An 18109-nucleotide genomic window follows, 5' to 3' on the forward strand; every position below is an offset into this window, starting at 1 on the left:
GCAACAAAATAGAGACACTCCTTTAACATCAGCAACGACATTTACGGTTAATCTAAAATCACAGTTAATCTGACAGCAGTTAAAAAGTTACAGGGAAGAAAAATAACCCCTATTATAATTAACAGGAAATAGTCTCAACGGTTTAGCTATATTTTTATGTAGTTTGATTTAAAGAGTAAATTTATTTCCTTACGTATATTAAATTAGCATTCAAAACAAAAGCACACTTCAAAAGACAAAGAAAATTTTTTTTTCTTTATATTATTCTCGTATTTCGATAGCAGTCTTAAAGATAATTTAACAATGTTTTTATACCAGGATTTGTTCAAGAAAATTTTGCATTCTTATGCATAAAAATAATTTTTAAATATCGTGACATCAACTGCTGTTATTGTTATTATCCAATTCCACCAACAGCCCAATTGTTAAGCTCCTGAATATTGATAGCTCGATCGAGTTTGAACCTAGGCAAACTGGCTGATTACAGCATAGTTGGGTTTAGTATTTTTCCAGATCAGTAACGGGAATACTCACGAGCCAATTTCTCTTAGAAAGTTCTCCATCAAAACAGCTCTTCCCTTACACAGATAGGCCTCGCGCGCTTTGCCACATTCGAATAATCTGCCAATCACTGCTTCTATCTAAATAATTTTATATTTCTTTTCGTATTTCCCGTAAAACTTCTGCTTTATTCTGATATGTCATATTAATTTCCTCATATTTCCGCAATAAGCAAACTTAAACGTTTTTAGAGAATAACCAGTTAATCCCCAACTTGGTTAATCGGGAGTCTACTGTATAGCATTTAATAGTTACTACGTCAAAGGACATCAAATACACTTTCATCCGCAAACATATCAATTTTGTGAAACGCACAGTTAGAGATAATTCCTAACTTGACCATGTTCTCTTGACAAAAGCTAGAACTGTCCAGCCAAAGCTCTAAAGTAGTGATAAATTGCTTTTGCTTATGCTGCTTTGGCTCCATCAGCTGGCCAGTGTAAAGAGCCCACTTTCGGCCTTTGGCTTTTAACATAAGCACATCTGCGCGCTATTCTTGGAGTTTTCTAAACGCAATTTACTTAAAACCTCTTCAGCTCGAAATTTCGACTATAGGAAGCTCTTTTCTGATGCCTTTAATTTAAAGTTATTGAAATTCGATTAATATTCGAACAAATGTTATAAATATTGCAAATTAGATTACCAAATTTTGAATTACACACTTTAAATTATTACATATTAGAAATATCACAATAATCGTTTCAGTATTAAACAATAAATGTTAAATATTTAAAATGGTAGTGCATGCAGATGCTTCGATATTCAGTTAAATGTTATACAAAATGCTACATAATTCGATTAAACATTATAAATATAATTTATTAATGAAGTTTTTATAATTTTAATGATTATAAAAATTACAAATTTAATGAAAAAAATTCGGTTAACTATCATATATATATATATATATTTTTTTTTTTTTATTTTCTATTAAATATTTTCTGCGTTTTGTTTACAGCAGTTCTTGCAGTGATTTATAGCAATTATTAAGCATCAGGAAAGATAATGTTTCAGAAGACAGTTTCTTTGACAACAGTTAAGTTACGAAATACGTTCTGACAAACTAAAATGTGAAAAGTCGCTTCGTGTATCATTATATCTTGTTGGAAATGCAATAGCGGCTATTGTCCACTCGGTATTAATCGGAAATGGCAAGCGAATATCCCCGAAAGGTTAGCTGTCGCTAAAGGTGGGTCGGAGGATATGTTGCAACAGGGATTGAAAAGAAAATTTCCTTCTCGGTTTGTGAAAGGAAAAGTTGATCATTGGCGCGGAAAACTTTTTCTCGCCAAGTCACCGGATGGGATAAGACTAGAGGATACAAGGAGAGAAACTGATCAGTCAGCATCCTGCGGCTATCAGAGACTATTCGGGACTACTAGTGATTTACCTTCTTGTGTGACTATGAACGGTCAAGTAAACGGGACGCCGGGTAAGCATATAGATAGATTTTATATTCATATAGATTATACATATTCGGATACATTTTATCTTTAGCGCAAATGTGTGATTTTGTAAAAGTGTATACATCTTCTGTATTATTTTTGACGTTTTAAGAAGAAAACGCTAAGTTTTTATTATTAGTTTTTATTGTACTGTATAATTTGGCTTTTACTTCACTTTAAGAGGCGTAAGAAATTATAACAATTTTTTTTCTTTTTTATGTTAAGTTTTATTTTTACTCTGTAAAAATTAAATTCGAAATTGATAATTTGAAGAATCAAATAACTATTTTATAGTAATATGCACACATTCAAACAATCATTAAAACTAATTAATGAGTTCTAATTACGTGAATTTCAATTCGAATATTTTTTAAATTTTTATTCTGTTTTGAATTCGGAGTGTTTTATCTACACTTTAAAATATTAATATTTTATTTATAAAAAATCTAAATTAATGTATATTATAACCATTATTAAGAATAAATACAAAAATGTTTAAAATAATTCAGCCAGTGCCTTCTATGTTATGAAAATAAGAATAATTTACAAAATGGAAGATGCGAAACTGAGAAAAATTCATTGAAACTTTTATTTTAATCTCTTTAATTTCTTCAAAACGCTTTCAAAGCATTTTAACATATTTTAAAGTTATGATATAGGTGTAAATTTACACTACAGTACTATTAACATAAAAGCAATAGTTTCCCCAAAAATCGTTGAATCGATATTTTAAAAGAATTTCCTAAAGAACCATGTGGGGTTTCAGCTTAATTAACTTTTATAAACTTTTAACTTAAAATTATATGAAACGTTCAGTTATATAATCTCTTAAAACTGGTTTCCTGTATACTGTTAGTACTATATTATCTTCTAAATAAGTGTGTATTGACATCTCTCAGCTTAATTGTAGTATCTCTTATATTCTACCTCAATATAAATATTTTTACACGTAAGGAGAACACAGCGATAAATAACTTTATACAGCTATTATTGTTTATAAAATGGAATATTATAACAAGAGTATATTTCGGCAAGTAGTAAAAGTCCGCAAATGTGTCTGAAGAATAATTCTTGAATTCTTATAGCGAAAACTATTAAGATTTTATATTAGTATATAATCTATGATGAGTCCAGGGAGTAAATATACATGTGGGATTTGAATTTTAAAGTTTAAATTAAATAGAAAATTTATATTTTTTAATGGAGACCTTTGCTGTCTTTCACTAATTCAATCCAGGAGCGAAAGGTAACCCAGAGAGATGGCAGAAAACTAAAGACATAACTTTATGCGTTTTTCTATATTTTCTCGACTTTATACGCATCTATTGTATATATAGATGTACATACAAATGCATAGAGGAAGAAAGAATCATAAAAGCTGATGAAGATTCTAGGAAAATCAGATCGTGTATTTCTTTTGAAATTTAGTCAGTCAGAATTTTATCATCTACGCTGACAAAGAATGCAAAATTCAACCTTCAAAATCTGCACCAATATTTTTTTCTTAATATTAAAATTAAGTGTACCTTAATTCAAAGTTTCTCCCACTTGTTTTACATTAAAGATCATTATTTTTAGGCCCCACCAGCGGCCGAGCGGTAACGTCGCTGAACACTGGTAGTGTGGTCCGAGGTTCGAATCCTGCGAACGGGCTGGCTGCATGGGCGTTTTCATGGTTTTCCCCATGTGTAACGTGTATACGAGCCAGTTTCCCTTAGAAAGTCCTCCACGATGGCATTCCTTCCCTTAGGCAGATAGCCCTCGAGGCTTTGCCATAAACACACACACACATTATTTTTAGGGTGAAACATGTTTTAAACTTTTTTTCCCAAGTTATGAAGTCATCTGTTTCCTGTGAAAAAATAAACTATGAGTAAATTACATTTACATGATGTAAATGTACTTCTCTACAAATGTCTTTTTAACATCATAATTCGTTCTTTTTGAGTTAAAAAGTATCTTATCTTATTAGTAAATTAGTAAAAATTGCAAAAACTTTAATTTATATAAGAAAACTTCTTCTTTGTCGGAATCAATGAAGTTTGATTTAATTAGATATGACAGAAATCCAATGCTTTTTGCCTCACAAGATTTATGCATATCCTTCCTTAAAGTAAAGATCTTCAATAGTTCTTTATTTATACATTTAGTATTTTTTGCATTGTATTTCAATTTTTACACCTGCACTTTGAATTCTTGTGAATTCAAGTGAGAACATGATCATTCAATTCAAGAAACATTGCAAAATAAATCTTTTGAATCATTTATATTATAAGCACCACGCCCAAACTCCGAATCTGCAGAATCGGTTGTTTCGAGAAAAACATGTTTAAAGTTTATTGCACTTTCTTGGTTCAGAGAGAAATCAAATTATGCTTTCTCCGTAATAATCATGCATTTACCTTATATAATGTGAAACTTTGTAATGCAGTCGGAAAAAAAAATGTTGCGGAAAAACTCCTTGATTTTTGTCATGATGATATATTTCTGAATATGTTACATGATAATAAAAAGTGGCGTTTAAAATAGCATTATTCAAGAGTTAAGACCGGAAAATATTTTATGCACGGTTTTTCTTTCTTTTTCAGACTCTAGATTTTTTGAGATTTTACGCAATTAAATTATTTATACGAACTCTTGTACGCAACCTTCGAGTTTTAATGTCTGCAAAAGTTTTGCAATTGTATCCAGACTGATTCCTTTATGAACAGAAGAACGCTTAAACTTCTACTGGAGAATTATTCTTGCTACGCAACGCACTTTGTAAATTCTCTCGTAAGCTTTGATTAAAAAATTGTTTACATAATGGGTTTGTGAGGATTTGCAAAATGAATGCTTCATTACGAATTAATAGTTTTAAGTAGTTATATATTAGCAAGTAATTCGCAAATTACAATACAAAATTATTATATTAGCATATAATATGCTTTTCTGTACAATTTAGCATTGCCAAAATTTAACACCCCATCGCTAGTAGAGCTCATTATTGACTGATGTCTATTATGAATATGGGTTTCTTTGCCTTAAAAATCCTCCTTGAACGCATCTCGTCCCTTAGGCAGATTGAGCTATTATTTTGCCGTAATTAAATAACCCAGAGACAAATCTGTTTTAAGAAGCTTCATCATCTCATATGGGAAATGCGGGTAATAATGAGCAGCTTTCACTGCCTTTTAAAGGCAAGGAAATGAGCATATTTATACCGATATTTCGTGGTTTTGGCTTATCAGTGGTGAATAAGACTCCTGAACATTCTTAGTTCAACCCAAGCTCAAATCCTGGCAAACGGATTGGCTGGCAGCATAGGCGTTTTCGTACTTTTTCTTACGTATAACGGGAGTACAGAGTCATTTTTCTTAAGCTCCTCCGCAAGGGTGTGGCTCTTTTTCAGGCAAATGGTCCTTACTGGCTTTGCCATAATTTCGTAAAAAGTATTATTAGCAAAGTATACTCTTAGCTACCTAAATTGTTTCGCCAAAATATCACTATATTGTCTAAATATTTCTTCTGATGAGTTTTAAAATATAGAATTCTAAACAAATGCATTAAAAATTCTATTTCTTTGTTTAAATATACATTTTACTGCAGATGTTTTGCTTACTTCCAATGTGAAGTAACTTACATAAGAAAAAATGCTATTATGTAGTTTTTCAAATGGCTGGATACTTGCGACTAAATGCCTTCATCTGGAATGACCTATACATATTGGTCATTTAGCTGTCTCATCATCGAGATCGATGCCTAAGTTGCACTTTAAGCACGCACTCCAGAACGCGAAAGCTATGTTTCAATTTCGTTGGAGAACCTTCCGGAGGAAAACATCCGATGGTTTCCTAATCCTTTTCTCCCTCTTATGAAGCGTCTCAAAAGGATTAAATCGCCAGCTCGCCAGAGCTCCCCTTGCTTCCCATCTACTATGTACTTAAAAACATCCAAGTCATCTGCGGGCTTTAAAACTGGACCCAATAGTGCGGCAACAAGCAATGCTAACTATTACACCAGGGTAGCATCTAGTACAATGTACCGAATAGAACTGCTAGGCCATTATTATAGAATTTTGTCAAGCAATTATTTTTATTGAAAACTAATTATTGTGTTCTATATTGTACCTTGGCGACTTACATCGTATAATTATTTCTGTAGCGCTCACCTGTGGCCAAACGGATAAGATCATTAAACACTCTGTTAGGTTCCAACCTGATCTGGGTTCAAATCTTGACAAACTGGTTGGCTGCATGGGTATCTTCGTAGTATCTCCTTATATGAAAGGGAAATACGGTTTCTCTTCGAAAATATTCCAAGAAGACGATCTTCTTCTTAAAATGAGTTTTGGGGTATTCAAATAAATACAACACTGTAATTGAGTATTAATAAACTAAATTTAAAGTTTATTAAAAAGAAAACTACAGTTGATTTCCTAAACAAACAAGATAAAGAAACAGCTAAAATATAAGCTCAGTATTTAGCTGGAAGGTGGGTACAAATTAGAGTGTAATAAAGTTTACAGAAAATTTAAAACAGAAAATATCTTAATTTTCCAAACAAATTAACGAATAGGAAACATTAGAAACTCCTTTCAGTTTTAGTGAGCTTTATGATTTTCGCAAGATCTTTGATATTCTCTTTAAACAGTTTTATTTCTAGCTTAATTACCGTAAACACAGTTTAACGAAATAATTAACTCTCCGTGATTGATCTCAAGTATTTTAACTTGTAGTACTTGTAGTCAAGTATTTTAACTTGGTACGATGGTCCAATTTACTAAAATGGGGCCCGAGGCAAGACCTTACGGAAGCCACTCCTCTTCTAATACTTTTCAATGTAGTAGATAAAATTAAGGCGAATTATGCAAGCATTTCATGAAATAACCTGATTTTTTTTTCATTTAAAGTTTTTATATAGAAATCTCATTTCACCTTCCTGCATGCAACGTTTCCATGGTTTCATTTTATTATGAATTGTATAAAATATAAGCCCATATATTTTAAATTGCTTCTTCTCGTGGGGGTGAAACTGAAGTAAAGAGAACGAAATTTTTACTGATTTTATTTTTAAAAATGAAATATTAAAGTGATGAGATAAAAATGAGATTAGTTTAATAACCAAAGTTTGAAGTAAAGTCTTCGTTTACAAATCTAAGACTTCGCTAAACGATGTATAGATTGTCAGTACGAGCAGAAGATAATGTTCCAAGTCTGATTTTTGACAACAAAAACATTAACTTTTATTACTAATTATTAACATTAAAAACATTAACTTTTTATTACTAATTATTCTAAAATCTTAGAATTAAAAATGTTATTAATTTCTCTAAAATCTTAAATTTCTCTAATATCTACTTGGAAGTAATTTCAAATTTTACACATTATAAAAGGATCTGGAAGGCCCTTGAAAGGGGTGGCAAAGGCCTTGTGTTCCATTTATCCTTGAATATATCAAGCCTTACATATTAAAAATAACGAATTTAACACAACGGAGTAAGTTCTGTTAAACAAAAGTCTGAACCCAAGAGCAGAACTTTTATATAAACATTAGCTCTAATATTTTAATCCTGGCAGGTATTATATTTTACTCAACGATAGTGAACATTTCCTATGGATAACAATTATGTTTATCACCATTATAGAAACTCTTAACAAAAAGAATTCCATGTTAAACGAACAACGGAAAGAGAACAAAATAGAGTTAGAAGAAAAGCGAAAGGCAAAACTTATCAGTCAAGTGATCAAAAAATCCGTTATTTGTTCCTTATTGATAATCTACTTCTGGAGTCCCGAAACGGCATATTTCACAGCCTGGGGTACCATAACCTAGATATTTACGAGCTTTCTCACAGCTGGGTAGCAGAATGGCCCACTTTTTCTACCTCTTGTAGTAACAGTGGTCAGTCAAATGGTCTTTGATTCACGGCTACCGTTTGTTGTTCACTTGTCATCTCTCACCTGAATGAGAGCAATGGGACATCCTCGTGTGATTTTTGCAATACCCTCAGGGTTTGTCAATCAAACGGTAGCAATTAAGATTACTGAAAACAATCTTAATAGTATTAGAAGACTCATGAAAAAAAATTTCCAAAGCAGTTTAATTGTATTTTGCATGAAGAATCAAAACCATGAAATGCATTGGTGATTTTATAGTATACCACCGTGTTTGATAATGGAAACTGGCGATTAATCTCTTGTATTCTAAAAACTAATTAGGCGTGTGGGATCATCTGTATCTAACATATTTTAATTTTTCTTGCGCCATTTCTCAGAAACGATTACATTTCAAACTATTCTAAATAAGTGAACTAATTGTGTGTTTTAGTATAATTTTATATTCATATAAACCTTTCTCATAACCCCAATTTGCAACTACAACGCATCCCATGCGATTATTTACATACGTTTTTTAATTCAAATTTATGCTATTGCCGGTTTGGAAAAATAAACGAATCTCTTCTGATATGAAAAAACACGACAGGTTTTCGTATAAAGACATGTGTGCCAATATGATACTGCCAACGAGAATCGGCTGTCGTCATTAGTTCATGGCAGTTCTAAAAGTCATATAAACGTACAATATAAACCATTTCTTAGGTTAGCTATTTGAATAAATGAAGAACAAAATAGAAGGACACACTTTAAAAGCATTTTATTGGCAATATTTTAGTCCCACTAGTGATCGAGTCGAGCGGTTAAAGACCGCTGAATACGGACAGTTTGTTTTAGGTTTGAAGCCATGTGAACGGGCTGCGTGGTTGGCTTTACATGGTTTTCCATATGTTTAACGTCAGTACGAGCCAGTTTCTCTCAGAAAACATCCATGCTCCGTGAAGATATCCATGCTATTAGTACATGAGGGAGATACGTGCTTAGGCGGATGTCCCTCGTGGTTATTGAAATATTTAAATAACCGAAGTTAATTATACTTACTTTGAAAACAAGAACACTTTTTTAGGCGACGAAAATAACTTTAAATTTAATGGTGGCCAAGAGGCAACGTTAACGCATATATCTTTCTATGCAAAATTGTTAACAGAAAAGATCTAACTAAACATCTTCTATTAACGTCGGTAATAGACAAGCTTTTATTATATAAGTGTTCCGCCCTGAGGCACTACACGGAAGGGAGGGATGCCTTCATGGAGGACTTTGTAAGGGAAACTGGCTCATATTAACACGTTACACATGGGGGAAAATCACGAAAGCGCCCATGCAGCCAACTCATTCGCGGGATACGAACCTCGGACCTGAACTACTAGTGTTAAGGGACTTTACCACTCGGCCGCTGGTGGGCTAATAGACAACATTGCCGAATATACTTTTGTGTAGGATACTGTTTGGTGCACGCTGCTTTATAAGTCTAAAAGTCTGCTGTCTTATAAATCTGCCTTTAAGTCTATTGAACTATCGGATATAATATTTACAGCTAATTTTGTCATTGTTTTTTAGCTATTTTCGTTAAAATTAATATTTTGGTTCTCATCAGTTTAGTACGTTACTGGTTGAAAAATCAAAAATTTTATCAATAATAATTTATAACTTTGTGATACTTGCCAAGAGTATTTTTTGACCTCAAACGCGCATCCTACTGGCCAAATGAAGAAACCTATTGAACACCGATAGTTTGACTCCAGTTCAAGCTACGGTGAATGGCTTGGTTTCATAAGAGTTTTCATGGATTTCATCATGGGAATACGAGCCATATTTTCTAAGAAGGTTCTTCATAAATGCATATTTCTCTCTGTCAGATAGTATATTTATCTTAATCAACTCACTAACCAGTTAACCGATTTTAAAGATTTAGAATTAGAACAGATGCTTAATGCCTGCAGTATCAGAAAAATACAATACTTTGTTTTCAAAATTAATAAAAAGAAATTATTTATAAAATTGTAATATCCAGTTGGATTTACAAGGACACAGTTTGAAATTTCTAAATCTTGAAAATCCAGAGTTTTATTTCTAGGGCTTACCAACGGTCGCTGAACATGCTGGAAGTTTTTTTATATCCATTTTAAACCTGCATTAATACGAATGGCATGCTACTGAAAATTTTAAGTTATTTAATTTTCCTTTTAAATGTATTTTGAAGCTATTTCAAATTGTTAGTGATGTGTGAACCCTTTAGCAGATGTAAATATTCTACAACTTCCCTTTCTTGAGATGCACTAAAGATTAATCTGTTACTTACATTTTAATGGCATTATTTGCGAAAATATTTATAAAAAAATATTTAACTTGCTTCAGAGTTTAGGTGATTATTTCTTTCTTTTAATTACCATCGAATCGAATTCGGTTTTCAAATGATTACGTTCTGTAATATTCACATATAATATTTGATAATTGTACATTAACTGGCACCCGCCGATATACCGCCTTAGAATCTGTTAGTATCTTTTGGCGATGATATATAGTATTTTCGATGCCAATAGATGAAGGAAACAAGTTTTTTGATTTGCCTCCACATATAATTCTTGCTAAAGTGGAAGGCAAGTGTTCGGACTAACTACTGCCTCGATCTTAATCCAACAACTTTTCTGTAGTTATTGACTTTTCATGAGTTTTTATTGCTAATTTTTTGCATTGTTTCGTTGCATAATAATTAACACACTTTTTTTTGGAAAGTACTACATCCTTGGAAATAATGGATTGCTTCGCCTTCATTTCTCGGTAAATCTAATAAACTCATGATGAAAATTACAGTAAAAATGAGATGAGCAACACGTCTTGAGAATTTTCCGCTGCAAAAGGATTACTCAAAAAAAAAAAAAAAAGGCAAATATGCATTCGCTCTAGCTTTTCTAAAGTTGATGTTGAAATAAATATACGAGCCATCTCCACTAAATGGAAAAACTTTTTGTAAAGAAAAATACGAGTTAACTGCTATTCTCCGTTCTTCTTTTGCACTATAAAAAAAATCTTAGACATATCTTCTACAGAACTGCAAGCAGTGGATTATTTTCAAAATTAAGGGACTGTTTATACTAGTGCGCTAATTCAAAAGCATTGAAAAATCTTTGCAGTTTGGCAAAATGGAACAGTAAAAAAAAAGTCCACAACCGCGATTCCATTACTTAGATTCGTATTTAACTGGGCGCCTAATTAAAAAGAATGACTATGTTGCTATTTCAAATGCAATTAAGGAATTTTCGCCACCGGAATGATTAGCACACGTTTTAATGAATTTGTCAAATAATCTGAAAGCTTCCTCATACTTAAGATATATATGCCAGAATGACTGGCGTGATTAGTAGGATCCCGCCAAATCTCATTATCGACGGGAAAATACGTAAGTATTTTAAGATTTCTCTCTTAATAGAAAAATGAGAACATTTCTTGAGCTGCAGCAACGCTAGCAGAATAGCATGCCAAGAGTGCTGTCATCAGCAAATATCGAGTCATACCTAAACGTCGAAAGTTCTTGCAGCATGGCACTGCTGCAAGAACTGCGTTTTTAAATCTACATCTTGGCTCTCTCTCATCAAGCATGCTATTAGACATTAAGGTTACTTTTTAATATTTCAGTGCTGTTTTTGTCCCATCAATATGTGAAATCTTAATTCTGATACTTCTTCGCATAACCCCTTTGTTTATGTCTAGTGTAATATTCATCCACAATGTTTCATCGAAATTTCATTAGAAGTCCACTGAATACTTATTTTTTAACAGTAGCCTAATTTTCCTTGCATTCAAAACTAATTTAGGAAAAATTTGTATGCATTGAGTTCAGTGATTATACTAAGTTGACAAAATCTGCCTTTTTAATTGCTTGTTGCATAATATAAATCTTATTAATTGCAAACCTCCTAACAGTTAACATATTATATATTTACTAATTGTAATATTGTCAGTAACACGATCATAAAATTTAACAAGAACAGTCTGAAAGTGAAAATTTCCTTCTACTGCTGAACAAAAAATTTGTATCGTTAAATCTCCGCTTGATGCGTTGCAATGTAGCGATTTTTTTCTGAATTAAGACTATTGACTTCATTACCATTGAGAATGTAACTTTTATACCTATAACAGGAGGCACATGAAAATATGTACAAAAAAAACTTCGATTTTTCGTTCACATTTTCATAAGCGCTAGTTTTTCTGTACACATAGCTGTACGGATACGTCATACTTATGTATACGGATTCGAGTAGATACGCGTAGGACTGAAAAACATGTATTTTACATAGATTAAAAACTAAATTATTTCGTACGGTAGCTTCATTTCTTTCAACTCTTAAGTGAAAAACATAGGATATTTTATAACCTCTTATCCTATAGCTTTTGATCTAGTTTTTAATCTTCGTTATCCAAAAATGTGACTTTTAAATTATTTTAACTAATACTTGTACATGGATGTACAATTTTTATTGCATGATATCTAAAACTTAAATATTAAGCAAAAACATTTTTAAGAAAGCTAACGTGATCTGTGTTTTATAGCTCATTTACCGTAAAAACGACATCTCAATAATGCGAAATACGTTAATATTGATTAGAATATGGAAATGTTTAATGCAAGTTAAAATGCGTTACAGACTTTTCACGAAAATCAACAAGAGAAAGAGGAATCCGTTAGAGTAGCGTTTATAGTAGTTCTTTACTCTCTTTTTCCATTGCACAAGTAAAAGTTAACGAACTCAAATCAAGGCTATGGCACTGACCCTCTCTGCAAATCGGATTCCTATTGGGTTTCACACAATAAAATATAGTTTTCGTTAAAACACATTGTTCTGCAGTATGCACCAGTGCTTCTTAGCTAATTTAACATTTTCCTGCGAGATACAGTTTTAATATTGGCACTGCTGTAAAACAACTAACTTCATACATATCCAGTATATAACAAGATGAAATTTTTATTTTCGAATTGAAAATTACGAAATTTTAGACAATTCATTAATGTGTAAATTTTTATTACAGGTTAGACACCATATTTATTTAATGTTTAGTTTTGGAAAATTAACAATGAAAACGTACGTCATCCATTGGGATTTGCAGCACATCTATGTTTACATGTTAAACCCATCTATGTTATTCTTTCCTAATAATGCTGGAATACACTAATATACTACTGATCGTAGTTTTACAATGGCATTACATACATACAGAATTTCATAACAATAGAATTCCGTACCCTTTTGCACACACGTTTCACCAGCGCGCCGGCACACGACAACTTTTGAAACGCTTAATGAAAAATTATAGAAATTGAAATTGTTAAAAGTTCGCCAGTGGTCTTGAACTCTCTTATTATTCAGTTGTCTCCAAGGTAAAAGAAGCAATAACAAAATACCTAGCAGAGAACTAATTTTTAAGTCTGTTCATTTACGCACAAAATCAGCTTAATGGCTTAAAAGATAAAATCGTAAAACCGCTCTAACTCTGCATTAAGATATTTCAAATTAGTCAGTTTCAGCAAAGCGAAACGCATAATTGTTATTTAGGTAGCTGCAAGGTTTTTATTTATTTATTTATTTATTTTTGACTAGGATACATTTAATGTTTAACTGTCGAAGTAAGAATTTTACTATTATTTTTGTTTCCTGTTCAGTTATTATCTGCTTAAAGGATAATATAACCAATCATAGCCCAAAAAATTCTGTATAATTTTTCCATTTTTCTATTTAGCCACACTTTCGACTTACACTAAAAGACAGTCGTGAATTCATAAATATAATATGCGGAAATTAAGTAATTATCGGGTAATTTATTTGAATTTTAACTATTTTTAATTTGGGGTTTTTATAGCAATGCATTTAATGCATTGAACTGCTTATTTATGATAATATGTATTCAAATATATCAGTTAGTAATAATACCACGAAAGGCAGATCGAAGGGCACAAAAATTACGGGATAGTTTGCAAAAGTTTTCTTTAAAAGCCTTAAGATTCCTACTAGACTATGAATAACAATGATCTTTGAAAAGTAAGTTTGGTTTGGTTTGGTTTGTGTAACTATGGCAAAGCCTCGAGGGCTATCTGACTAAGAGGAGGGATGCCTTCGTGGAGGACTTTCTAAGGGAAACTGGCTCGTATACACGTTACACATGCGGAAAACCACGAAAACGCCCATGCAGCCAGCCCGTTCGCGGGATTTGAACCTCGGACCGAACTACCAGTGTTCAGCGACTTTACCGCTCGGCCGCTGGTGGGCTTGAAAAGTAAGTAAAGTCTATTGAGGCCATTCATTGCTGTCGTTAACCACACCATAAAACGATCCAATGGTGAATGGTTACTTATTAGAATATCTTCCGCATAGTGCACAACTCAAGCTCTTTTCAGAAATTTTTCAAGTCATGTCCAATGGGATCTAATGGATGATCTAATGGATCTAATTAAGACACGATCTAATGGAATGTCTTATCTTGTGATGTAGCCTCCATCTGCAATATCCACGCAAGTCTGATTAAATCAGAATAATGCCAGAAAGTTTCAAAACGCGACATGAACAAATGACTTTCCTTGCACATATTTCTCCCTTACAAAGCCAGTGAGGCTCATTTTGTCGTGATACTGAAACCAGAAACAGAAAAATAAACAGATAGAAAGTCTCTAAGACTCCATGTACCTTGACACAGATAGCGACCATCGGCCGCGGCTGTTATCCTTAGTGCCTAAATCCTTTCTGGAAGGGCTCCATCAAATTCGCTGTGTATTTTCATGTATAAGCCAAAACTTCTTTACAAATATTTTGCTACTGAAGTTTAGAAGTCAATTACATACGAGCTCAAAATGTTTTACAAATAATTCGATCCGAAAAATTGTTTTAGGCTACATAATTTTTAAATATTTTATTTAATCTTCATTTTCATAGGTAAACCTTTTTACCGTCGGTACCGAATTATAATTTTCTAGCGAATATCAGAAATCTATATGTGTAACGTGACCAGTTTTCTTTCGGATGTCCTTCCCGAAGGCATCCATTTCCTTAAGAAGATATCTTAGGAGTAGTTTATCGTAATCTAAATAATTCTATCCTCAATGCTTAGTGATGCAGACAAGTTCGAGTGAAAGACATCATTCTTCGTTTTGCCTAACATTGTTGCTATTTCCCTCTTAGATAAGCACTCTTCAGTTCTATTCATAGCAGTGCTAATGCAACATTTTCTAAACAATTCGATGATCGTTTCTGGCGTAATTTTTCGAACAGACGGGGGTTCAGAAATCACCTTATTTAAGCTAGATGGCAATTTTTCGCATTGCCTGTATACGACTCGATTTGTAGTGCAATTTTAAACTTGACTATTAGACGGGTTTTGAATATTTGTTGGAGATTTGCAGCAAGCTCTTACTGTATATTTCCTAACGCAAGCCGACAAGTATCTCCTACCGTAGTGTCAATGCATAATTTGTTTTTGTATGTCAGTGGCAAACACGTTAAAGTATCTTGCAAGTAATTTACTCAACAAATGGTACATATTACTAAAAGGAATATACTATGATCTGAATAAGTGAAGGGGTAAATTGTTTTATTTTTACCTTCAAAAGCTTAAAAAAAGGTTATTAAATTTTAGTTCTAATAAATAAGTGAAGAAGGAAATACAACAATAATTTTCCTTTAAATTTTCTTAACGCCCTCGATTTAAAACAAAGCAAGTAATAGTGGTAAATCTTCTGTTGCTTTGTCATAATACATAGCTGTTTAACCTTAGATCCAAAGAGGAAAGGTAAATAAACAGTTATTTATTTTTGCTTTCATGCAACTAGTTTATCTCGAGTTCAAAAACCGAAGAAGTAAAAGCAAAACGGAAAGTTTAATTTGCTTTCAGCTTTACCACGTTTAACTGCTTGTCGAACATATGTTTACGAGCAAACATTTACATTGTTGGATGAAAACACGTTTTCATTAGTTACTTTAATTTATTTTATTCTTTAGAATTCTTAAACATAAAGTGTGATTCCAAAAACCTTAACGTGCATAATATGTATGTACACTTTATATTTGCGTACTGTTCGTTATTAGAAACTAAACGTTAAAATATATAAATAAATAAGTCGGTAATCAATAATAACATAGTGCATCATTTTAACGCCATTTACAGAGAAGAAACTTTTATTATCGGTTGGGAATCAGAATGGGAGTGTGTAAATCTGCTCGAACAGAGATAGAGAATAGAAAAAACAATAAAAGAAAATAACAAGAAAAATAAATCTTGTCTTTAGCCAAGTAAAAAATTTTTGGAAGCCTATATCTGGCCATTTCTGATTTAAAGGGGATTCTCCAACTTGTTGCACTAAACCTAATAGTGCAATATTAATAACCAAAGTTCAGAACTTTTAGACCTCATGCTGCTCAAAATCTAACAGAAGAGTTGTTCTCTAGTTAAAATTCTGGCATCACATAGTTATTATTAATTAAATTTACGTACCACTGAGAGACTGTGCCAGATTGCTTGACTAATCTCTGTTCACTTTCCGGTCAGCATAGATCTAAAAGCATATTATAAAAGAACTCAAACATTTGAGCAAACTGTTCACATTTTGGTTTAACGTTTTTCTTGATATCCATTTACCTTCTTAAACATGTATTATATTTTCATACCTTTTGACAAGGTTCAACTGAAAGGCGAGGAGTAAAGGACGTCGTAACTTGAAACAAATGATTAGTTAAATTAAAATTTACTAAACAAACGAAAAGAATAAATATTTCAAAAACAATTCTGAAATTGAATTATTGTACCGTATAAATGTTTCACGGAAGTATGCAGAAGAATGAAAAACACTATTGCTTCTTTACATTATTACAAGTACTCAAGAGCTCATTCAAACAGTCAGATTTTACCTACCCCTACCCTTGCACAGACATGACAACTATCCTTTCGCAAACATTTTTAAGTCTTACCCAGAATTTTTGACTTAAGCCCTTCCGATAATCATCATACCATAACATCTTAAGCGAATCCATAAACTGATTATTTTTTCATTGCTGAAGGGGCAGATCACTGATTATCAAATTTATCAAATTTGTCAAATTTGATAAATTTTGAGTCGGTTTTGAAATTAAAAGATTGGCAGTTCTAAATAGTAAAAAGTAGTTTTCATAGCGTTTCGTTTTCGTATAATAAAATTAAAGACTTGTAATAAAATGAAAATTTAAAAAAATCAATAATCAATTAAAAAATAAAGATAAACAATCAGTGATCTGCCTCCTTAATAAGTCGATTAATTGTCACATTTTGAATTCTAACTAAGCAGAAGAAATTTGTTTTTAATAGGATGGCGACAAGATGGATGGAAAAAATTTGTTTTTAATGGAATCTCTCGCCTTTTCCAACGAGGCCGTTGTTTAAAAGGTGAGCTTGAACAACACTTGCTATTTACATAAACACGAGGAGACTACAATGAACATTTTGTCACAATACCAGTACATGTTCGTTCAAAATAATTGATCCTATTTCATATATTATTTTATAACTTACAAAAAATGGTAACAAATAATATTACTTGGAAGGCTAATTATTTAAACTCTACTTCCTGATATACTGATCGATATTGTATAGTTACATAAACAATATCAGGAGGATAATCAAATGGCTGACGTTCTTGTTCAAGCATTTTCATTGTTCTATGTTAATAGAAATAACAGCGAATTATTGAGGCAACATAGGCTTGTTGGCACAGGTGGTACAAATCCGAACAGCCTTAATATATGCCTAAACGGAATGGTGAAAGCTAATCCCGTGACCTAGAAGGCCAACTATGGAACACTAATTGGCCATGTTGTCTTTCCAGCCACAGAAGAGCAATCCCAAAGTCATACTACATTTATATTAACATACTAATCACTGGAAATGCTAATGTCGCCTAAAAATACCTATAACTTAGAAAATGATGGCTTGTTCCCATGACATTAACGAACGAGTCTTCCGCTCTACCTGTTAGAGAACAATGAAGTGATTCTGCTATGCCAACAGTATCGACTCTGAACGAGAGTACCATTCCATCCCTCTGCCACCTCTTGCCTAATCTGCTTCTTAGAAAACGATGAATCTATTTCATAATCTCAAAACATTTGAGCTAGATTATCGGTCGACACTCTCTTCTTAGCAAGCTTTCGTTTTAGAGAATGATGAAGCGATTCCATGACATCAACGAAATTGACTCTGAATCGGATAACT

At 32.4% G+C, this 18109-nt stretch overlaps 1 protein-coding gene across 1 annotated transcript in view; it reads left to right on the top strand.

Moving 5' to 3' along the window:
- Positions 1–1835: 1835 nt before the first annotated feature.
- LOC118194267 (acetoacetyl-CoA synthetase-like) overlaps positions 1836–18109 on the top strand; it is a 94441-nt gene continuing 78167 nt past the window's right edge. Inside the window, exon 1 of the mRNA XM_035365490.2 lies at positions 1836–1993. Within this exon, the coding sequence (XP_035221381.1) occupies positions 1966–1993 (28 nt within the window). The 5' untranslated portion in view covers positions 1836–1965. The remainder of the gene's footprint in view (positions 1994–18109) is intronic.

This window comes from Stegodyphus dumicola, chromosome 1, assembly GCF_044657685.1.
Source record: "Stegodyphus dumicola isolate Sdum_Otavi_A_Nest chromosome 1, ASM4465768v1".
NCBI lineage: Eukaryota > Metazoa > Arthropoda > Arachnida > Araneae > Eresidae > Stegodyphus > Stegodyphus dumicola.